This window comes from Sorex araneus, chromosome 2 (genome assembly GCF_027595985.1).
Source record: "Sorex araneus isolate mSorAra2 chromosome 2, mSorAra2.pri, whole genome shotgun sequence".
Taxonomy (NCBI): domain Eukaryota; kingdom Metazoa; phylum Chordata; class Mammalia; order Eulipotyphla; family Soricidae; genus Sorex; species Sorex araneus.
The window spans coordinates 7411312-7434795 of record NC_073303.1 but is presented as its reverse complement, the minus strand read 5'-3'; the positions used below and the strand labels follow the sequence as shown (position 1 = coordinate 7434795).

The following is a 23484-nucleotide window of genomic DNA, read 5'->3' as shown; positions in this document are numbered from 1 at the left end:
ACTGGTTTGCTAACTTTCCATGGGGCAAAACCAGTTTTATGGTTTAAATTCAATGCATTCACACACACACACACACACACACACACACACACACACACACACACACACACACATCCCAAAATGTAAGTAGTGATGATTAAAATAAAAATTACTCCAAATGCCCATCTTCCTGTGTTTCATTTCATCCTGTGATGTTCCCACCAACATCCATTATTGCTTTAGGACAGTGTAACATTCCCTCATTTGTCTCCTGGCTCCAACTTCTGACTATCATACAAACACGTGAGTATTTCTACCATGCTGTTGTAAAAACAAAACCCTTTGTGCAATTTGACCGGTCAGAAACTCTCATTCCTTTTCCTAACTAAGGACAGCAAATTCAACCTCAGAACCTTTGCCTTGGAATCTTCACCTCAGAGTCTGATCAGCCAATCACCTTCCGAGGCAGTGAGCTGAACATGTCAGGTCCAGAGACAGGACTGAGCTGGGCCCTCCTGTGCGGGAATCTTGGGTATAAAGGCATTTAGCAGAGGTCTGAGTCCCACTAAAGGCTGTGGGGAGGCTCTAAGGGAATGAGGGAGTCCTTGGGGATATACGGGTTCATCCCCAGGGGAACTGGAGAAGCTGATTTTTGGGTGCTGTCAGGAGACAGAGCTGCTAGTGGACTCAGGACTCTAGTGAGAAAAGACTGGGTAGAAGAAAGAGGATTGAGGCATAGATGGTTATTTAAAAAAAGAGAGAGAAAGAAAGGAGAAAGGAAAAAAGACTGAAGGAGTGTGTAATCACCACGCCACTGAGGAATGCCGTGGCTCTGTCTTGTCACCTGAGCGGGACAGTCTCAGGCCACTACCCTACCCAGGACGGCTGATGCCAAGGGCAGATGAAGGAGGAAACAAGGGCCAGGCTGGTTGGTGATCAGCTGCCGTTTATTCCCTTCTCCCCAAGAACCTGTTCCAGTCTCACTAAGCTCCCATTCTAGTCTCACACTGCCCCTCACACCCTCTCCTCCTGTCTCGCCTGCTCTTCTCTCAAGCCTCAGACTCACTGCCTTGGCGTCCCCGTACTCTCTCACCAACCCCAACTCCACAGTACTGGGAGCAGCACAATCAACATATCTAAGCCCTTCCTGATCAGGCTCTAGGGCAAAGTACTACATAGGGGTTTTTCTCCTTTCCCTAGTTGGTTACCTTTATTAACATCTTAATTCTATTTCTTAATATTAGGTATTTTGTATGGATACAGTAAGAGATACACTAAGCTTATAGGGTGGCTTCCGGGAAACTTCATTAGAGATCTCAGACTACAGTGCTCAGCCCAGATTCATCTTTCCTAACTCTAGCAGGGTCCTAATCCAGTTGTTAATTTTGGATCAAGACACAATTTGTCCATGATCGTGCTCTTAACTTATAGTTAAGTATTATGGTGCTTTGGTCTGGCCCATTTTGATGCCAGGGTAGCTCATAGCTTGCCCTAGGTTCATGCAGTCCCTCTTCAGGACCCTGCTTTTGGGGTGCTAGGAAGCTAAAGCATCTGAGGCTTAAGTCGAGAAAACAGATACAGAGAATAAATACCATTCAGAGTCAATTAACTCCCAAGTTACAAAGCCTAGCACTGTCTTCCTGTGTCCATACAAAAAGAACATTGCTCTGAAATGACTATGCAAAGGACTTAAGGAGAAGAGAAAAACAATGTTTACAGGTTAGCAGAGTCTGATTAGGAAAAAAAGCTGAGTGACTGGTTGGGGAAGCAGAGCACAAAGAAAGAAGTTACAAATAAACACAGAAGGATGGGAGCACTGTGCTGGGTGTAACACAATACACCTAAACTCTCTGTGGCAAAGAAGAAAGGACAAGCCAATATTATCCGGTAAGGGAGGGAGAGAGAGCCAGAAAGCAAGGAAGCAAGCAAGAAAGAAAGCAAGAAAGCAAGGAAGCAAGCAAGAAAGAAAGAAAGCAAGAAAGCAAGAAAGAAAGAAAGAAAGAAAGAAAGAAAGAAAGAAAGAAAGAAAGAAAGAAAGAAAGAAAGAAAGAAAGAAAGAAAGAGAGAGAGAGAGAGAGAGAGAGAAAGAAAGAAAGAAAGAAAGAAAGAAAGAAAGAAAGAAAGAAAGAAAGAAAGAAAGAAAGAAAGAAAGAAAGAAAGAAAGAAAGAAAGAAAGAAAGAAAGAAAGAAAGAAAGAAAGAGAGAAAGAAAGTAAGAAAGAGAGAGAAAGAAAGAGAGAGAGAAAGAAAGCAGGAAGGAGAGGAAGGAAGGAAGGAAGGAAGGAAGACGAGAGAGAAAGAAAGAAAGAAACAAACAAACAAAGAGGGAGAGAGAGAAAGAAAGAAAGGAAGGAAGGAAGGAAGAAGGAAGGAAGGAAGGAAGGAAGAAAGAAAGAAAGAAAGAAAGAAAGAAAGAAAGAAAGAAAGAAAGAAAGAAAGAAAGAAAGAAAGAGAGAAAGAAAGAAAGAAAGAAGAAAGAGAGAAAGAAAGAAAGAAAGAAAGAAAGAAAGAAAGAAAGAAAGAAAGAAAGAAAGAAAGAAAGAAAGAAAGAAGAAAGAAAGAAAGAAAGAAAGAAAGAAAGAAAGAGAGAGAGAAAGATTACTGGTGGTGGTGAATGGGCACTGGTGAAGGATGGGTTCTTGAACTTTGTATGGGGGAAACATGAGCACAAAATGTATAAATCTGTAACTGTACCCTCATGGTGATTCACTAATTAAAAATTAAAAAAAAAGAAAGAAAGAAAGCAAGAAAGCAAGAAAGAAAAGAAAGAAAGAAAGAAGAAAGAAAGAAAGAAAGAAAGAAAGAAAGAAAGAAAGAAAGAAGAAGAAAAGAAAGAAAGAAAGAAAGAAAGAAAGAAAGAAAGAAAGAAAGAGGGAGGAAGGGGGGAGGGAGGAAGGGGGGAGGGAGGGAAGGAAGGAAGGAAGGAAGGAAGGAAGGAAGGAAGGAAGGAAGGAAGGAAGGAAGGAAGGAAGGAAGGAAGGAAGGAAGGAAGGAAGGATGGAAGGAAGGAAGGAAGAAAGGAAGGAAGGAAGGAAGGAAAGAAGGAAAGAAGGAAGGAAGGATAGATGAGAGAACGCAAGGATGGGAGGAAGGGAGAAAGCGAGAAAGCAAGGGAGGAGGGAGGAAGGGAGGAAGAAAGAACGAAAGAAATACTACTACAGTTTGTAGTAATCTTCCTCCAAAAACAATACCAGATGTCTGACCTTACTCCACATATCTTGCCTGTGGCCTAAATACTGGAAGCCCTCTCAGCCCTTTCCTGGGCTGTCGCCAACCAACAAGTAAGGTCTCACATAGGCTCACCTTGCAGAAGAGCTGGCAGCCTGAAGCACAGGACCCAGACTTACACCCAGTTGGCAGCAGAGCTTCATGCGTGGGGACAATTGCTTCCTGCTTTTCAGTGCCCATTTCCTCCTTTACAATAGAGGGACAAATACCTAGAATAAGTGTCAACAAAGCACTGATCGCTGTTCCTAGACCCCCAACATTCCAGCAATCAAATTATGACTGTACCAACATCAATTGTACCAGTTTATCTGATAAAGCAAACAATTCATTCTATATCACAACAAATTCTTTTTGAACCTGTTCAAAATGCCTGTTTTCAAGATATCTCAATTCTGGTGACTTTTCAAATCATTCTCATTGGTTTCTATTTTTCTCTGTCTAGAATTGTGTTTGTTTCTTTCCCGCTCCTTCTTTCTCTCCTTCTTTTGGCTTTGCTTATCTTCCTCAATAAACTGAACTCTGAATCTGCACTGAAGGAGGTGTTTGGCTAATCAAAAAGAAACTGTCTTTCTGTTTATCCAAAATAACAAAAGTTACATTTGGGGACAGTGTAATGCACCATCATATTCTTCTTTGTTCTTGGTTTTGGTTCCACACTGGCGGTGCTCAGGCCTTACTGCTGGCTCTGCACACAGGGATCAGTCCTAGTGGTCTCAGGGCGACCATATGGGGGCCTGGGATTGGACCCAGCACCAGGCTCCAGGCAGCACTTACCTGCTGCCCTACCTCTCTGCCCCATCATTTCTTTGCAATGTTGCAGTCAACAATTTAAAAACACAAGCCTCGGTGCCCCTTAGATGTTCAGGAATCAGCTCAGTAATCACCTGTCAGCTTGGGCAAATAACTTTATTTCTGTCTGCTGTTAACAAAGTAAGAAAGGAGATTAGTGCTCTTGGCTCAGTAAGACTTGGGAAAGTGAAGTGGGTTACCCCTCGGTTATACTTCCTCACAGCCAAGAGATAAAAAGGAGGAATTTGCAAAAGAGCAATGAGTCTTGAAATCTTTATAATCACAAAAGTGTTCCTATCAAGTGACCTACAAGACTCTTGCACACTTGATATATTAGGACTGAGAGGCATTAGGGATGGATGCGGAAGGGAAATTGGCTCATGTGTGAAAGACACACATTCCTCCAAAATGAGATGTAGTAATTTTAGCAAAGTTAGTAATGTATAAACACAATGAATTCAGGTGAAAATGGTATCTGGAGTGAACGGGGTTTTTTAATATATAATTTTTAAAATATTCTTCTCTCTTTCCCATTTCTCATCATTATAAGTACCACTAGGGCCATGGTGCTGTGAGACCCCGGTCACCCGAGGAAACCTTCTGTTGATCTTCCCCAAACCTCCCAATAAAAGACTTGGATTGCACAAATTAAAAATAATTAGTAGGACCTTAGGTGAGAACACCCAGATCAGTCCCACGGCAACGCTTAGAACATCAAGAAGAGGATTTCTCTTCACCCCCTCTTGTCTCAGTGCAGACAGACTCTCCTCAGGGTGCCAGGGGGGGGGATCCTCTCCCTGGCTTCTCATCAGCATGGAAAAGGCCGAGAGGAGCAGGCAGAGGTGGACACACACCCAGACATCACACACCTCTGACTCAGAACACAGACTCAAGCACCTCAGAGTCACATGCCCTGAATCAGCCCGCTCTGTCCTTCTGGCCCAGGAACTCACCTTGCAGAGTGGGACTCCTCACTGCACACATCCCTGTGCTTGGTCCACGAGAGAAGGAAGATGCCGCCTCAGGGGCTTCTCCGTGGGAGCTGGAGTCAGTGAGAGTCAGTCAGGGGGACTCACGCTGCTCCCTGCCCTGCTCACAGGCTCTTCGCTAGTCCTGCTCTCCTGGCGGCCTGGGCCTTATTTATACCTTCCTGATACGCAGAGACTTCAACTCTCAGAGTTGCCACCTGTCAGGGCCAAGGATTCCTTTGCGCATTTCCGGTCCCTCATGCCCAACTTTCCCTCTCCCTCCGCAATTATGAAAGTTTCGCTCATAACTTTTTAATGAGGCTTCTATTACATTAATGAGAGGATGTGCAGAGAGAAAATAAACTAGTCAAGCTTCTTGTCATTCCAGTCCTCTCTGGAACTTCCCGCCAGTGCAGGGTTTTGGGTCGGAATTCAGACTGTGTTCTGACATACGGGATGTCACTTCTTTTCCTTCCTCCAGGCCTTCTTCATGCCCAGGAGATCCTAATATAGCCTGACACCAGAAATCTTCTTCCTGAGCACATTCCAGAGACTGTGGACAGAGTAAGAGTTACTTTGTTCAACTTCCCTTGTTGGGTATCACTGGGGTAAAATCCATTTTCTTTTGAGGTCAAGAGCCTTGTAAGGAAAGGCCATTTAAGAAGGAAAACAGAAACAACTATTATCATGGGCATCTCATGGTTACAGGGAAGATCCTGTGAGAAAATTCAAACTCAATTGCACTTACCAGGTTAAGGGGCAGGAGAGCACAGATGTCGTAAGAGATTGGGCAGAGGGCAGGTATGCACAGTGAAATAGACAGGAGGTGTGAAAGTGTGTGGCTGTTATTGTCTGGGCGTGTGTTCACCTCTGCTCTCTCCTCTGAGGACTGTGACCTTTCGTTCATGGGCTGATGAGAGAGACAGGGAGGGATCTACCAGGCTGTGCCCTGCAGAGGATCTATGTTGAGGCAGGTTAGTGGAGTTTGAAAAAATCCTGTTCCTGTATGTTCTAAGTCTTTCTTGCTCATAACAGTCCAAGGAAAGAAGGAAGGAGGGAGAGAGGGAGGGAGGGAAGGAAGGAGGGAGGGAGGGAGGGGAGGGAGGGAGGGGAGGGGAGGAGGGAGGGAGGGACGGAGGGACGGAGGGAACAGGGAAGGAGGGAATGAAGGAGGGACAGAGGGAAGGAGGGAAGGAACTTTGTTCAACTTCCCTTGTTGGGTATCACTGGGGCAAAATCCATGTTCTTCTGAGGTCGAGTCTTGTAAGAAAAGGCCATTTACCAACTGAAAAAAAACGACTATTATCATGGGCATCTCACAGCTCCAGGGAAGACCCTGTGTAGAATCCTCCCTGTGCAGGGAAGTAGTTGTCTGGCCCAGGTTCAAGAAACGGAAGGAGGGGAGTCTTAAGTTTCTAAGTCCACTTGCTTCTTAGAAAACAATTAATAAAACCACCACTTACAAGCAAGCCCTTTCTCCGCCCTCGTGGTATCATAATATATTCTCTAATATATGCATGAGTATGTATTAATATGTATTCGTATGTATTAGAATTAGTATTCATACGTATGCATTAGTCACTGAACAGACCCAAAGAATTCGTTGAAGCAAAGGTTTATTACTTGGAACAAGCCAGGCGAGGAGGCAGGACTCGGCCGGAAAGTCAGTTCCACCGAGGCGGGTGACGCTGGCCGCGAAGACCGGGTGCAGCGATCCCCAAGGGTCTAAAGGCTTCCGAGGAGAAGCAGGATTCTTGGTGACTCCTGACTTCACAGAAGCAAGCCACGGGCGGCCTGTCGCAGGCCGAGGAGGGGGGAGCTAAGGGGACTGTCGCGGCCGCTGGGCGGGCCGGAGCGCTCGCCCCGCCCGCGCCCAGCCCCGTTTTCGGAGCCCGACGCGCCCCAGAACGCAGCGATCGGCGGCGGCAGGAAGCCGAGACCCGGCGGCGCAGTCTCCGTCCCGCGTCGGTCCCGCCGGGCGCCGGGTTTGTTCGGGTTTCAGGTCGCCCCGCGCACGGCGTCAGGCGACCCGGCGCGTCCTTCCCGCCCCTGCGGCTCCCGGGCCGCTTTCTCAAAGGAAGGACGGTCCAGAGGGCCCCGCCGTGACGAGGTGGCCGAGTGGTTAAGGCGATGGACTGCTAATCCATTGTGCTCTGCACGCGTGGGTTCGAATCCCATCCTCGTCGGTCGGTCTGTTTTAGTGCGGAAAAGCAACAATGTATCTCTTTTTTCTGGTTGCTTGCAGCATAATTGATCATGATTGCTTGATTGGATGCTTCGTACCCGGCCTATTTGCTGCAAGAGAAAGGGTGGAAGGTAGGACAGGACTCTGGTTATCCAAAGCCTTCTGAAGGATTATTTACTCTTCTGAGCAATAAAATCAGTTCAGTGCAACGATCAAGCCAATAACACACGCACTTTGACTTGTACACACGCACGCACGCACGCACGCAATTTCTATCCCAGCCGCAAGACAAATCTACTGACCGAAATTGAGGAAAACTGCAACACTGAAGAGACACAAGTTTTACATGATGATTACAAAATTTAGACCATCTCCTTTCCAGGAACATCCATACAGAGCCGAAAGCTTTATTCCTGTAACAGTTCAGATCCCCTAACAACTAAACCAAGAATTCAAATTCTCCTTTTCTCCCCCTTTTCTCCTTACAAAATTGAAAGAAATTTAGAGAAATGTGAGGAGAGAAAAAGAGTGATCAATGTGCTCAAGAGAGAACACGGGCTTCTCAGGTGTGGCAAGGGGCGGGGAAGACTTTTCTAATTAACAATGTAAAATAGATTTTTCTTTTAGCTCAGTTTTCTTCACGATCATTTTAATAGTTTCATTGTGTAGTCAAAGAAGTTGGAACGATGTAATCTACTTTAGCCATTCTTCATCGCATTTCTTTATTGTTTATTTTCTAGTAGGAAAAATTGTGGGTTAAAGAATTATTTCTTTCAGAAATCAAAGGCTTTCAACATCTTATGACTGTTTTTAGTAATTAGCCAATGCTGTTTCAGTTTATGCTATTTCTCTTGTGACGTAATACGAATATAGGAGATATCCACTTTCTCCAGACACTTGACAAGATGAAATTATTATTTTTATATTTGATATAGCTAAAATGTTATTTACTCGTATATTTTAAATATATCCAGTAAGCAGAATAGTAAAAATGGTCAATTTTCCAAATTTTGTTCTTTAATTCTGCTTTTATCTTAGAATCACTGACTGCAAACATTTTCCCTATTATTCTGATAAGATTTAACCATAGGGGAAAAAAAAATTAAAAGTGTAAACAGAAATCGGAGTTGCACTATGCCACATAGCCACACGATGGCGGTAGCATTTAAGATTCTCCAACTAGTGAAGTGGACGGGAACAGCTGAGTCCCTTCCTTACGCAAAGGGCGCCCCGTGGCCTTTAGTTCTGTCCAGGCACTTGATTTCTCTTACTTTCACCTTTCATTGGCCAAAGAGAAATACGTTAGTTAATTGAACTGCTGTTTTTTCCTTTGGGCTGGGGAAGGAAAACGTGAATTATGGACATACAAAGAAACAAGCACTCTGGTTATACTGCATATACACACAAAAGCAAATTCTAAGGTACACAGGAGTGTGATTTACCTGCAAATGCCCATCCCACAGACTAAAGCAGTTCCCAGCATTTCGCCAATACTGTTTCTTTATCCTAGCCAACACTGTGTGGGGGGTGGGGGGGTGGGGAGCTGTGTAAGAAGTGACAAACTTGTTATTCCAATGTCCTTATAGATACACATAAACTAAACACAAAGAAAAATTTTAACGATTTTCATCCTCATCCAATCTCTAATCCCTTTTTAAAAAAAGTCCTCAAATGCCTCAAGTGTTTTTGCAATATTTGGTCTGAATGGGATTCCAAAGGATCTAAACTTGGGATTTGGTTGCTGTGTCCCTTTCATCTATTTTTAATTCATAACATTTAACTAAATTTCCACGTGATCAAAAAGAGAAAAACAAAAAAAAGAAAAAGAAAAAAAAAAGAAATTTCCAAATTTCCATGTGATCAAGTCTGCCCCTTGGAAAAGGAATTGAGAAACTATAACCTAGATGGTATAATAAATGGGTACATTATATGTAACTTTCAAAAAAGTACATCAGTTTACATAAAAATTCGATTAGTTGGGGCTGGAGCAATAGCACAGCGGGTAGGGTGTTTGCCTTGCACGTGGTTGACCTGGGTTCTATTCCCAGCATCCCACATGGTCCCCTGAACACCACCAGGAGTAATTCCTGAGTGCAAAGGCAGGAGTAATTCCTGAGTGCAAAGGCAGGAGTAATTCCTGAGTGCAAAGCCAGGAGTAACCTCTGTGCATTGCTGGATGTGACCCAAAACACAAAAAGAAAAAAGAAAAAAATCAATTAGTCATTTATGGATTTATTTTTTCTTATTTTTTGGAGGCCACATCTGGCAGTCCTCAGAGCTCACTCCTGACCAGGCCTGGAGACTGCCCCTAGCAGCAATCAAGTGGTACCCGTGATTGAACCCGGATCAGCCTGTGTGCAAGGCAAGTACCTTAACCCCTGTGCTATCTATCTCTTAGGCCTGCAAATGTCTAAGATGATTAAACTGACCAGCTGTCATGTATATTTTTGAGCAGTGTGCGGTGGTGTGTGTGTGTGTGTGTGTGTGTGTGTGTGTATGTGTGTGTGTTGGTGCTGTGATCAAATCCAGCGCCTCATGCATGCACTCTCTCACCAGGCAGCAAGCATCCCTGGCAAGACTATTGTCTGTTCTAACTACCTGCCTAGATGGTAGAGGGGAAAAAAGGAAAACAAAAACAGAACTAATAACCAGACAAGCAGAGAACTCTAAAGATTCAGTTCCGTAAGAATTTAATTTTACATAATTTTTAATAAGACGATAATAAAATTTACAGTGGCTCTGTACCCACCGGCAGAAGCATTCCTCCTTTATAGACAGAAAAGGTCTTGATGAACAAAAGCAACCAACGCAGCAGAATGAGCCCTCGGGTGCAAGGGTAAGAGTCAACCTCCTGAGTCGCCTACAGAGTGTCCGAGCAGAGGTGTCATTCCATTCCTGCCCCTGAGTTCCCTTTAACTAAAGTGTTTGGGCAGGGGGAGAAACTGTTCGGATTCTTCGTGGCTCTTCAGCACGCTTACAGCACTCGGTTGCGGGGCTTGCACTAGCCTGCCAGGCTCCGAGGGGCCACTGGGGGCGGCCCTCCAGTGAGCCACTGCTTAAGGTATGTGGGACACTAGACTCGTGACTCCAGGCCTTCTGCACTGCACCTTTCATTACAATGTGAGGTGGGTAAAAAGCAATAGCATTGTGAGGAACTAGATATAAAATATTCCATAACTGTTGGCTAGCAACAGCCTGAGGAAGTGAAAATCCGAATCTAGGCCAAAGGTTGTCTTGGTGTAAGAAAACCATTCTCCGCCTTTCCCAGGCCAAACTGGATGAGAGTCCTGGAGCCCGGGCAACCCTGAGTGTCTCGTATCCAGCTCAGCGGGGCGCGCCTGTGGCCTCTGGGCTCCCGTGTTCTCTCCGACCGGCCCATGTGATGCGGGAGAAAACGTTAGATTCTTCTTTAACACTTTGTACCTGACTGTGGATAGACCGGAACTTTGGGTTGGCATTTACCTGGGACGTTATTTGCGTTTTTCAATACCGATTTTCACTTTGATCTGGCAGTGCCAAGGATAGGTCTCGAGCAAGGCCTGTGCTCTATTGCTAAGCCACATCTCCCACACACGTGATTTTATTTATTTACTTCCGTTTTTAGGCAGCAACTGGCGGTGCTGGAGTGCTCAGGGGTGATCCCTGGCAGTGCTCAGGGGGCCGTGTGTGGTGCCAGAGATACAAACTGGGGTTGACTGCATGCACCTGACTCCCTGTACTATTTCTCCAGTTCCAAGTAGTCTCTTTTTTTCCTTTTTTTCCCCCACTTTGGGTGCCAGGGATTGAACCTAAGCCTTCCACATGCAAATGTATGCTCGGTCCTATTCAGCCATCTCCTTCTTCCCCACTATTTGAGAAACATTATAATATGAGAAACATTATTCTCATGTTCTGGGGCCTTCAAAAACAATCATTCAGAAAACTCTTTTCTACAAAATTTCTCATCAATCACCTCCAGTTTTATCCATTCAAATCCCTGCCTCCTCAGAAAAATCATGAGCAAGTATGTACATCAGCTGGGATCACATTGAAGCCAAAATTGCTTCTAGGAAGAAATAAATAATCAGATACAATGCTCCCAAAGGCAACTGCACTACTCCCTTCTCTAGTATCTTCCACAGATGCTATTATGTGGTACACAATCATTGCCATTCATTTCTAATAGTGCTATTATGACTGGGGACAGTAGTAGTAGTAGTAGTAGTAGTAGTAGCTTATATACACACATATATAATATATATAGGCTATATACACTATATACATAGTAGCTTCACAGACAGAGAAAGAAAGCTTATAAGGACATTGTTCCTCTATTTTTTTGTGTCATATGATTATGTATTCTTATACAACATAACATGCAGCAGCAACTCAAGTACATATGTCAGAAAGGACATGAAAGTGGTTTCCAGGCACTGGATGCTCTATCATAAAAAGAGGAAGAAATGTTAGGGCAGACAATTAAAGAGGCTGTTAAACCATGAATAGGGTTTGAAAGGACCAAGGGAAATTATATTTAATGTGGATATTACAAAACATTGTTCTAGACAGTGCTACATCTGGACCCATTTAGAGAAATTAGACAGTTTTTAATTTGTAGTCACTTAAAATGATTATCTTAGTCAAACAAAACCAGAAGTGGAAGCTTGGAAATTTTTACCTTTTACCTAAAAGAGGACTGGAGCGATAGCAGTGGGTAGGACGTTTGCCTTGCACACGGCCAACCCGGGTTCCATCTCTCCATCCCTCTCGGAGAGCCTGGCAAGCTAAGGAGAGTATCCCACCCGCCTGGCAAGCTACCCATGGCATATTCCATATGCCAAAAAAAGTAACAACAAGTCTCACAATGGAGACGTTACTGGTGCCCATTTGAGCAAAGAGATGAACAATGGGATGACAGTGCAGTGCAGAACTACCTAAAAGAGGCAGAATTTTGAAATTATAATCTAGAGAATCAAGGCAGATGTGCTTTTGTCTCTTAAAAAGAACAATTGAAATTGCAGGTGATATTTCTTCTTTCTGGCGCAAATGGAAGTCTAAACTAGGATATAGTGAGATGGGAAGGTGAGTCAGCCATAAAAGCTTTCCATGCAAGAGACCTGGGTTCCATACCCAGACTGGGAAAAAGTTGGGGGGTAGGGGGGAAAGGGGATGAGGAAATATAAAACACCAACAATTCTTTAGAGGAACTTTAAACTGGTTTTTGTGGGGCCAGAGAGATAGTACAGTGGGTCGGGCATTTGCCTTGCACACAGCTGACCCGGATTGGATCTTGGGCATCCCATATGGCCCCTAGAACACCGCCAAGAGTTAATTCCTGAGTGCAGAGCCACGAGTAACCCCTGAGTTATAAAAAGCCCCCACCCAGCCCCCAGGGGGAAAAACCGGCTTTTGTTTTAGAAAAGAAATTACATAAATGTCCTCAAATTCCTTTGCCTTCACCGGACTCCAAAAGGTCCTGATACATCTTTTTAGACAGCGCCAAGGAATAGAGTATCCTAATTCAAACCCAATCATTAGCATTTCTCGACTGAAAATTACATCCTTCAAATCCCTATCTCCAGTAACACTTTAAGAAATAATCAAGCTCGGGACCAGAGTGATAGTACCGCGGGTACTGGCCTTGCGCGCCCGAGTTCAGTCCCATATGGTTGCCCTGAGCGCCGAGCACGAAGTAACCCCTGAGCACTGCTGGGTGCGGCCCTCAAATCAAAATAAATTAGTTAACTTAAAATAATATTATTTCAAATAATAATAAAGTTCATTCCCTAAAGGGATCAAAACGCAGAAGGCAAGAAAGAACCGCTAGAGGCACAACCCAACCAATAATTACCTATGAAGTGTGAGCGGGGCTCTGGGCTGCAGGAGGCGGGACCGACCGGCAGGAGGCGGGACCGACCGGTCGCACCAACCCCGCGAGGCAGCCTGGGCCGCAGCCAATTACTAACGGGAAGGAAATGCAGCGTCTCCCGCAGATGAACAAACATCCCGCGCGGCCTGTGCCCAGTCTGGGTCCAGGTCGCCCCTTGGTCCCAGATGGGGATCCGAGAATGTTCAAATTTGCTTCAAGCCGATAACTTTTCCTCCATTCGTTACCTAACCTTAATGGCGATCGGAAGAGCCCACACTAACTTAGCAAGTTCCCCAACAGCAGAAAGCTCTGGGGGTTATTTTACGCGGGAGTTCCACGGGTCAGGCAACGTTACTTTTGCCCTAAGTACTTTGAGTTTACCACCAACGGGAAAATTCTAAATATAGCATAGTGCAATGACTGTCCCACTTCTCAGGATAAACGTAGCAAGTTAAAAAAAAAAGTTAAGGAAATAAACGTCATCAGCTCTCCTCATGAGATTTATGGGTGGCTCTTAAAAGAGCCGTTAAGATCAAGTCTTGCTGCCAAACTCACTTATTTAGCGCTGGTGTACTTGGTGACGGCCTTGGTGCCCTCGGACACGGCGTGCTTGGCCAGCTCCCCGGGCAGCAGCAGGCGCACGGCCGTCTGGATCTCCCGCGACGTGATGGTCGAGCGCTTGTTGTAGTGCGCCAGGCGGGACGCCTCGCCGGCGATGCGCTCGAAGATGTCGTTGACGAACGAGTTCATGATGCCCATGGCCTTGGACGAGATGCCCGTGTCGGGGTGCACCTGCTTCAGCACCTTGTACACATAGATGGAGTAGCTCTCCTTGCGGCTGCGCTTGCGCTTCTTGCCATCCTTCTTCTGAGCCTTGGTCACGGCCTTCTTGGAGCCCTTTTTGGGGGCGGGAGCGGACTTCGCGGGCTCAGGCATGGCTGTGAATCAGAAGAGATAATAGACAACAGACAGGACAGTCTTTATATAGAACGTCTCATGCAAATAAGGTGATTGAAATCCTGCGTCTGATTGGTTGCTAAGCATGATTACATCATAAATTTCTTTTGACCAATTAGAATGTAAGAGCCCCCAAGTTCTCATCCCCATTGGCTAGGATGAAACTGCAAATCTAGCCAGTGACACATCTTGTTTTCCGCGCCGAAAAAGGTTTATAAAACGTGCCGCTTTGGCTTTCAGCTTCAGTGCCGGCTTTCAGAGGTCGTCATGTCTGGTCGCGGCAAACAAGGTGGCAAGGCGCGCGCCAAGGCCAAGACCCGCTCGTCTCGGGCCGGCCTGCAGTTCCCCGTGGGCCGAGTGCACCGGCTGCTCCGCAAGGGCAACTACTCGGAGCGGGTGGGCGCCGGCGCCCCGGTGTACCTGGCGGCCGTGCTCGAGTACCTGACGGCCGAGATCCTGGAGCTGGCGGGCAACGCGGCCCGCGACAACAAGAAGACGCGCATCATCCCGCGCCACCTGCAGCTGGCCATCCGCAACGACGAGGAGCTCAACAAGCTGCTGGGCAAAGTGACCATCGCGCAGGGCGGCGTCCTGCCCAACATCCAGGCCGTGCTGCTGCCCAAGAAGACCGAGAGCCACCACAAGGCCAAGGGCAAGTAAAGCTGTAGCTAAGTTCAACGGAACTTAAGCCGACTCCAACCAAACCCAAAAGGCTCTTTTCAGAGCCACCCATATTTTCTGCAAAAGAACTTAACACTTGTTTATTGGCTCAGAGTGTAAAAGTGAGTTCTGCTGGAAAACCGCAGATTCCCCAACTAGCAAAAAAAGCGCCATAGAGTATAAAAATCTGTAAGGTCCGCGGAAAGGGTTAGTCTCAATCCTTGGCAGCGAATAACAAGCATTAGGTCGGTTTTTCTTTTTAACCTTATTCCCACGGGCAGTCTCTACATCTTGTTTCTGAAATACACTGCCTTTGCCTCAGCTCGATTTTAGCCGAGCCGGTTCGTTAAGCAGCCGCACCGCTACCGGCCCGGCACCGTGGCGCTGCGCGAGATCCGCCGCTACCAGAAGTCCACCGAGCTGCTGATCCGCAAGCTGCCGTTCCAGCGGCTGGTGCGCGAGATCGCGCAGGACTTCAAGACCGACCTGCGCTTCCAGAGCTCGGCCGTCATGGCGCTGCAGGAGGCGTGCGAGGCCTACCTGGTGGGGCTCTTCGAGGACACCAACCTGTGCGCCATCCACGCCAAGCGCGTCACCATCATGCCCAAGGTCACTAATTCTCCGGATCAGCAGTTTCAGACCCGAGGCCGTCTCAAGCACGTTGTCTCCAAGTGCTCTGAGGCCTCAGCCATCCTCATTGCTGCTAAATGAAATGACTCAGTATCATTTCACATCTAGGTGTGACACTGCTCTGGGGCCCTGAGCATGGCTAACAGGCACGCGCCTAAAATCTGAAGGTGTGACCCACAGAGCACTTGAGCAAGCAGCTCTACCTCACAATCCTTAAACCTAGTTAGGCTTTGGGGAGATTTTTTTTTTTTTCCAACAATGATTGTGCAGTGTTACTCTGAAGGGTAAAATGGCTGCTCTTCATTTTGCTTTTCCTGTCAACTCTTAAACCTCTGATTCACAGAATTATAAGAATGTATATAATTCCAATTGTACTTAAATGCTAAAATATTAATAATAACCAACTCTACCAAATATGTGCCAGAAAAATGTCAAAAAGCAGACATATACTTACTTATTTAATTGCATATCTATGCTTACTGGGAAAGCCTGGCAAGCTCCCCATGGCATATTCATTATGCCAGATACTGTAACAATGATGGGTCTCATTCTGTTAGGGTCCGGTGTCGATAATCTCTCCCTCTTCATACCCGCACAAAGAGTTCAGCCAGTAATGTAACACACAGTGGAGTTTATAAAGCCAGCTAGCTGGGGTCAAGCTTCTAGGCACGCAGGCCCAAGCAAGACCCTGATTAAGGGAAAAGCCGCAAATTTTATAGTCTGCTTATATCTGCTTACATTCTAACCTGCATGTACAAATTTTAACAAAATCATAAGAGAAAATGCAAGTTTCATGATTCAGAAGAAAACATACTTTCAAATAGTACAAACAAGCAGTTACAGATAGGTGATCTAGACATGTTTCCAGAACATTCTGGCAGCTACCCACCCTGCTTGTGTCTAAGTGGCTTCTATATACAGTGAATAGCGGTTATGAAACTATTTGCCAAGGCTGAGTTTTTAGCCCAAATGATCTTCCCTCACAGATGGGGGGCGGGGGGGCGCGAAGCGGGGTTTTAAGAAAAATAAAAAGGTTTAAGTAAAACAGGACATGGAGCAGGAACCAGGCATGATGGAGTCGCTCCTGCCCCGCTCTGTGTCAACATTCTGTGTCCAACACTCCTGACCCTGAAAGAGCCTCTAATATGGCACCGTTGGGAAGGACAAGTAAAGAGAGGCTGCTAAAATCTCAGGGCTAGGACGAATGGAGACGTTACTGGGCCCGCTCAAGCAAATCAAGGATCAACAGGATGATAGTGATAATGATAGTGATATAATTCCACAAAAGGCTTTTGAATGTTGAAGGAAACGGCATTGTCTCCTGAGGGGCTATATGTGACACTGCCAATAACAACTAACCAAATGAGGAGTGCACTGCTAAGACTTGCAGACTCCACCTTCTGCTTTGTCCTCTGAACGCTTTGAACTGGTGTTGGCATTTGTGGAAAACTGAGAGTAACATTTTAAATGTCTGAGGCAAAGAATATAGTTATCACAGTACTTTGGGGGGGGATGCTCCCAAGAAGTGCTCAATGAATGATGGGATCATTTTGGCCCAACTGATCACAGCCGGTGGTAGTTGGAAGCCTCCAGCAGCAGTCAGCAGTGCTGGTGGGGCTAGGGCCTCCAGGCCTACAACCCGGTGCTGCAATGAATTTCTTACTTTATTTTTTTCTCTAACTCAATTTTCCCAGCCACCAGGCCAGTTTCAGAAATGGGAAACGTTCAGGAGAGTGTAACTGAAAAGGTTTCTAGCAAGCTTCCCAGGATATGCGACCTTGGCGTGCAGATCATCTTAAACATCTCTCCAGGCCCTGCAATCTCAAGAAAATCTTTGACCACTTTACTTTCTATTTGTATAATGATTACTTGGAAAAGTGGACTCTAGAGTCCCCAGGAAATATTCTTTGGTATTGTAAAGTAGCAAAGGTCCTATTTAACCATTAAGATTATTTGCATGTGTTTGAGATCTGCCAAAGAAATACTGTAAGAAAAAAAAAAAAGAAAGAGAAGCTTCAGGGAGGATTAAGCTTCTGATTTTTGTTTTGTAGTTGCATTAACACTAACTTGTAGAATTAAGCTATGCTAGATAACCCCATTACAAAATACTAAAACCTACTCCTCTACTTGTGTTTTGTTTCTTTAAATAAAAGTTTTCCACTGCATTGTAAATACAGATAAATCTTGAAATATTTTAAATAGTTTCTTCTTTATTTTATGAATGAAGTTTAAGTAAATATTTTGAAAATACTGTAATGAAGCCATGCCATAGTTAATCATTTAAAAAAATAAACCAATGCAGCGATTCTCATTGAAAAAAAGAAGCAAGACTAAAATGAGGGGAGTGTCAGCTACTGATAAAGGAAGTGATTCACACTTTAAGAAATTTCAAAAATTCTATATATCCTTAGAGATTAAATATATACTTCCCAAAAAGTGCTGCAGGTTTGTTATCATTCCAGAAGGCAGAGAAGGAGGCGGAATGTTGAGTGAATTGGGGGCTCCTTGGCCAAAGGCGAGATACATTTCAGTGTTATGGTCTGATGTCCCCAGTCTACTCTCTTTAGTACCAGAGGTATGGAGATTATTTTGGGGTGCTCTAGGGCATAATTATTCTTAGATAAAATCATATTTTCCCATTCACTTGCACTTTGTACTTGTTAAAAAAAACTGCTTTTTTAATGCAAGCTTAATTTTTAAAATTATGCTATCTAGACCAAAAACAAAACCTCTAGTGAGAAACATTTAAACACCCGACCTGAAAGACCTTAGTATTTTTCCAATAACAAAATGCCTAACAAGTGCATAGGTTTAACAGCTTGATGAAAATACCAAAAGTTTTTCTCTCTTGCAGTTAGTTAAAATAACTTGTAATGTCAAGGATAATGAGTAGTGATAACCAAAAAATCTAAAAAAAGAAATTGAGTGGAGGTGGGGACTTCCTGCCATATAGTAACTTTGTTTGTTTTTTTTTTTTTAGTTACAAATCCTAATACTTCTGCAGTACATTCTGTCGCACCTTGATGTAGGAAAGTAGATTAGGGAAGCCCCCCTCCCCCCTCACACATACACATCATAGCAAGGAAATTTCTGGGAAGAAATATAACCCTGGGGTGAGTCTTAATGCTGACCCACCTTGTGGATACAGAAAGCTAGACTTGATAAGACCTTCTTCTCCAGCAGCTGACCCTAAGGACACTGGGCCCCTCCCTATGAAAGGGGCCTGAGGGAAATTACTCAAGATCCCTCAATTCCTTCCTTTAATCTAATTAACCTTTAAGGATCAGCTAGTCCAGACCAGAGAAGGCTGCACCCACCCTCTGAGAGAGATTCTAGTGGAAACAAAGGTCAAGAAAAGGTTTTCAAAGAGGATCACCAACCACCCCCAGCTATACCCTCTTGGCAACTATCCTAGCAACGGACTCTTACCTAGCTAGAAAGCCCCACATGGGGTGGCTTGGGACAAAGGAAGGGTACGCATAAGCTGCCTGAGCCCATGTGCTGCTTGTGACCACATGGCCAAGGACATGTATTTGAGCCCATGTCGCCTGCATCTCCCCTCTTGAGATGTGGACTTTGATGCTTTCGTATCTCATGCTGGGGTGTGTATAGGGGCTCTATCTGCCTTTGGAAAGGCCGGTGTCGTCTCTTAAGCATGTCACTCTGTTTCACTCTCTCCTTCCCCTTCCTAAAACCCTCCAATAAAATCTGTTTTCCTTCACTGCTTATTGACTCCTGAAATTCTTTTCTGTGAGGCAAGACAAGAACCCCATAGCCCTGTGTAGGACCTAGGTCTGACTTTCCTTTCCTGCAAAGAGCTATTCCTCACCCCAACCTGGATTCCCAGGGCTCCCGGAGAAGTTGGGTGGTGGGGATCAACTCTCGTGCTGAGAAAACCGAAGGGACATCAGGTGTGGCTTGACGGCCACCTGGTGGGGCCGGCAGTGGTGGGCGGGGTGCTCTGGCTTCTGCAGCAACTTTATCAGTCCTAGCCTTCCCAGACAGCCTCGGTGACAGAGGCAGAGCAGGGGGAAGTGACCACTTAAGGCACTCATTCCCCCCCACCCCCACCCGTTGACTTCAAACTGTCCAGGTTGTCTTGACAAATATTACAGATGGCTAGGGTGAAAATGAGCACGAGGAGGGAAGGTGGCTAGGAGAGAGCAGATAGTAGAGAGATTAAGGCATTTGCCTTGTACTCCTCTGACTCAGGTTTAATCTCCCTGAACCTGCCAGGAATGATACCTGAGCACAGCTGAGTACGCCCCCCTGCCCCACCCCAAATGAACAGACTCCTTTCACCTCTGTGCTTGACCCACCTCTGCCAGGGGATAAGGCCTGGCATGAAAGTCTGCTACGAGCACCAGTGTGGCACGGACACTAGCGTCCCACCAACCCCACAAGGCAACTGCCGGGCTCCGCTGGTGTTCACTGGGTCTGCAGGGCATGGGAACCGGTCTCTGAAAACCCACTTTCTGGGACTCAGCCTGGAACAAGGAATTTCTGTATGCAGGAAAAGTCGGTCCAAACCATGGCACGGGTGTGCCAGGAACGTGACCTCTCCTGGCAGGAATAAATTACATCTCTTAGATGTTCAAGCGCTCCAAGGGCATATTTTATAACACGAAACAGGTTGAGACGCAGGCCCAGGCTCCAGCTGGGAGGAGCACCACGTGCCCTAAATGTCATTCCAGTTTGTAGATTCTCCCAAACTGTCCTGGCCGAGTTCTGGAAACACAGAAAAATCATTAGGATGCTATCATGGGCAAAAGTCCTGGACTCTAGGTGGTCTTTTCAAATTCTTATGGTCTTTAGATTAACCCTTAGCTTCTCCTTCCTGAGGGGTCCTCCTTTCTCTGAGTGCCGCCACAATTTCTGCATCTGCAAGGTGGCTCATTTTCTCCTACTCGGAAGAGCTGAGTCTTTCCATGTCAAAGGGACCTGATCTTCATTCCTTGTGCTCCTACCAGGCCAGGCTCTTTCTTAGCTTTATTTCTCACCAGCTCCCCTCCCACCCCATCTCCCATTGACCCAGACAATACAAACTCAACAAATGAAGCATTCAGCATGTGATAAATCCCACAAAGGAGCTCTTTTCATTGAGATTTAGAGAGATAAGATCTTCCTCCAACTCTTTACAGACTTTCTTTATCCCCTTAAAGGTCTGTAGTCTCCCGACCCCCAGCTTACAGAGGTCCTATCAACCAACTGCTTATGTCACAAATATTGGAGGGAAGGGTGTCACCAGATTTTGTTTCCCACAATATGTTGTACTTATTAGTAGTAAATTAATTTTTTAAAAAGTTCTCTGTACAAAAAATCACACATTACACAATATCATCTCATTTTTAAGTACTAAATCTTAAAGTTCTAGAGATAGCTTTAAATAGCTTTGCCCATTATTGGTAAAATCTAGTGGAACTGCTTTTGAAAATTAAAACTGGCCTTCCTTAAGAAAAGGACTTGGTTATTTTCCCAAAAGACCTTAAGATCCTACATTTTATTACCTTATCCTGTGTTTTTAGAAGTTGATATGTGCGGCTTATTTTGCTATATTAAGGTGAAAAACATCTCAAAATAAGTGTTTTAACAGAATATATATGCACAAATAAAAATTTAAGAATCTGTTATTTGATACGTCCTCTGATTTAGTAAAATTTCCCTGTTTAATGAAGATGGGGCGTGGAAAATTACTGGGGAAAAAAAGGGGAAGAAAGTCTTTCTGAAGATTCAAAAAAACGAACGAGCCTCCGGGCCCGCGCCTATTTCATGGCCCCTCCCCCTCCCGCCACAGATGTCGGTCCTCACTCTGGTCCGCCGGAGCTGCTTATAAGGAGGAGCCGCCACTGACTGCGGCACTTCGCTCCCATCTCCTCTCTCGACATGTCTGGACGCGGGAAAGGCGGGAAGGGCCTGGGCAAGGGCGGCGCTAAGCGCCACCGCAAGGTGCTCCGCGACAACATCCAGGGCATCACCAAGCCCGCCATCCGCCGCCTGGCCCGGCGCGGCGGCGTCAAGCGCATCTCGGGGCTCATCTACGAGGAGACCCGCGGGGTGCTCAAGGTCTTCCTGGAGAACGTCATCCGCGACGCCGTCACCTACACCGAGCACGCCAAGCGCAAGACCGTCACGGCCATGGACGTGGTCTACGCGCTCAAGCGCCAGGGCCGCACCCTCTACGGCTTCGGCGGCTAAGCAAGGCGACCTGATCCACCCAAAGCAAAGAAAAAAGGCCCTTTTTAGGGCCCCCACGCTTTCATCAAGAGAGCTTGTAACAGTTTTCTCGGTATAGATTAAGAGTTACTTTAGAGGTTTGGGAGCATTTAATCTAGCACCTAATGCCACAGGCACAGAACTCTTGCTTAAGTCAGTAGCATATTAGTTTAAAAGTTGTCTGCTTGGGGCTGGAGTGATAGCACAGCGGGTAGGGCGTTTGCCTTGCACGCGGCCGACCCGGGTTCGATTCCCAGCATCCCATATGGTCCCCTGAGCACCGCCAGGGGTAATTCCTGAGTGCAGAGCCAGGAGTGACCCTTGTGCATCGCCAGGTGTGACCCAAAAAGCAAAAAAAAAAAATAAATAAATAAATAAAAATAAAAGTTGTCTGCTTTCCATCATTTTATGACGAATCCAAGCAATGCTTTGCTGACTGTAAAAAATGCCCAGATAAGAATTTGAAAGTCACTCAGAATGTCCTGAGACGTGTAATGTATACAAAGACCTACATTTCATTTATATTCTGCACTGGCCAGGTCGTGCGCCTGACTGCTCATTACATGGGTATCATACGGTACTCCGGGTGCTAAACGGTCAAAGCTCCTCCCAAAGTTCTTACCTTACACTATACAAAAACAGGTGAAGACTCTGTAACTACTTTGTCTCCACCATACCATCTTTGTCACTCGATTCCTCAAGTTAGGAACTAGCAAACTAATGTCCTTTGAAGTGTTCATTCTTACTACTAATGTCCTTTGCAGTGTTCACTCTTGCTAATGTCAGTGTATTTACTCAAGGATGTATATCATTACCTCTATCACAAATGGATTGTAAGAAGCCAAACTAAAAAAAAAAAAAAAAAAAAGGCTAAGACATACTAGTCCCTAAGGAAGCATCAGTGGATGGCACCTGGGGGGAGGATAAATTTGGGTGAAAACTCAAGGTACAATTTAGAGCTCCAACAACACCAGGCTTATAAAACTTTAGGAGCCTGGGGCTGGAGAGATAGCACAGCGGGTGGGGCGTTTGCCTTGCACGCGGCCGACCCGGGTTCAAATCCCAGCATCCCATATGGTCCCCTGAGCATGGCCAGGGGTAATTCCTGAGTACAGAGCCAGGAGTGACCCCTGTGCATCGCCGGGTGTGACCCAAAAAGCAAAAAAAACAACAAACAAAAAACTTTAGGAGCCATATTCGCTCCAAGCAAGGAACCAAGCACAGTACTTAGCATTCTTGGCCTTCAAGTGCCGTGGCCAGAAGAGCCTCCTAACCAAGCACAGTGCAGTTTCTCATAACCCAGATAACCACTGGGGCGGAAGTACCGACTCGGTACTTGTATTCACAGCTCTAATATTGACAATGTGGTGGCTCTGAAAAGAGCCTTTGGGTTTAGGTGCAAGATACACCCTAGGATATTTTACTTGGCGCTGGTGTACTTGGTGACGGCCTTGGTGCCCTCGGACACGGCGTGCTTGGCCAGCTCCCCAGGCAGCAGCAGGCGCACGGCCGTCTGGATCTCCCGCGACGTGATGGTCGAGCGCTTGTTGTAGTGCGCCAGGCGGGACGCCTCGCCGGCGATGCGCTCGAAGATGTCGTTGACGAACGAGTTCATGATGCCCATGGCCTTGGACGAGATGCCCGTGTCGGGGTGCACCTGCTTGAGCACCTTGTACACGTACACCGAGTAGCTCTCCTTGCGGCTGCGCTTGCGCTTCTTGCCGTCCTTCTTCTGCGCCTTGGTCACGGCCTTCTTGGAGCCCTTTTTCGGGGCAGGAGCGGACTTGGCGGGCTCAGGCATGGTGAAGATCACAAACAACGTACGTGCTCCGAGGAACAAGTCGAGTAAAAGGAAGCGAGCCCGTGTCCCATTTATATAGAACGTCTTATGCAGATAAGGCGACTCCTTAAAGCGCCTTTTGATTGGCGGTTATTCAGAGTCGCGTCATAATTTATTCTGACCAATCAAAATGCAAGACTCCAAAAGTCGCATTTCCATTGGTCAACGTGGAATTAAACTCTTAGCCA

General features: G+C 45.8%; 5 protein-coding genes, 1 long non-coding RNA gene and 1 other non-coding gene across 7 annotated transcripts; 4 read left to right on the top strand and 3 right to left on the bottom strand.

Annotated features, from left to right (window-relative positions):
- Window positions 1-3281: 3281 nt before the first annotated feature.
- On the bottom strand, window positions 3282-5818 carry LOC129402419 (uncharacterized). The gene is made up of 3 exons (XR_008628656.1): window positions 5712-5818; window positions 4949-5602; window positions 3282-3392 (listed from the first exon to the last, which is right to left on the bottom strand). It is a non-coding gene; the product is annotated as an uncharacterized LOC129402419 (long non-coding RNA).
- Window positions 5819-6267: 449 nt separating this feature from the next.
- On the bottom strand, window positions 6268-14148 carry LOC101549698 (histone H2B type 1-J). Its single transcript, XM_055128921.1, has 2 exons — window positions 13552-14148; window positions 6268-7258 (listed from the first exon to the last, which is right to left on the bottom strand). Exon 1 carries the CDS (start codon window positions 13930-13932, stop codon window positions 13552-13554), a length of 381 nt encoding a protein of 126 aa, XP_054984896.1. The 5' UTR covers window positions 13933-14148; the 3' UTR covers window positions 6268-7258.
- On the top strand, window positions 7068-7149 carry TRNAS-GCU (transfer RNA serine (anticodon GCU)). Its single transcript has one exon. It is a non-coding gene; the product is annotated as a tRNA-Ser (tRNA).
- A 50-nt stretch (window positions 14149-14198) lies between the features above and the next one.
- Window positions 14199-15075, top strand: LOC101549433 (histone H2A type 1-D). The gene has a single exon (XM_004621943.2). The coding sequence runs from the start codon at window positions 14221-14223 to the stop codon at window positions 14611-14613; it is 393 nt and encodes a 130-aa protein (XP_004622000.1). The 5' UTR covers window positions 14199-14220; the 3' UTR covers window positions 14614-15075.
- On the top strand, window positions 14950-15338 carry LOC105943484 (uncharacterized; the record flags this gene model as incomplete). Its single annotated transcript, XM_012935817.2, has 1 exon — window positions 14950-15338. A coding segment is annotated over one exon (375 nt), but the record flags the coding sequence as incomplete, so codon positions are not given.
- Window positions 15339-21120: 5782 nt separating this feature from the next.
- Window positions 21121-21447, top strand: LOC101549159 (histone H4). Its single transcript, XM_055128926.1, has one exon. It carries the CDS (start codon window positions 21127-21129, stop codon window positions 21436-21438), a length of 312 nt encoding a protein of 103 aa, XP_054984901.1. The 5' UTR covers window positions 21121-21126; the 3' UTR covers window positions 21439-21447.
- Window positions 21448-22876: 1429 nt separating this feature from the next.
- LOC129402414 (histone H2B type 1-K) lies at window positions 22877-23275 on the bottom strand. The gene has a single exon (XM_055128930.1). It carries the CDS (start codon window positions 23255-23257, stop codon window positions 22877-22879), a length of 381 nt encoding a protein of 126 aa, XP_054984905.1. The 5' UTR covers window positions 23258-23275.
- Between the last annotated feature and the right edge of the window lie 209 nt (window positions 23276-23484).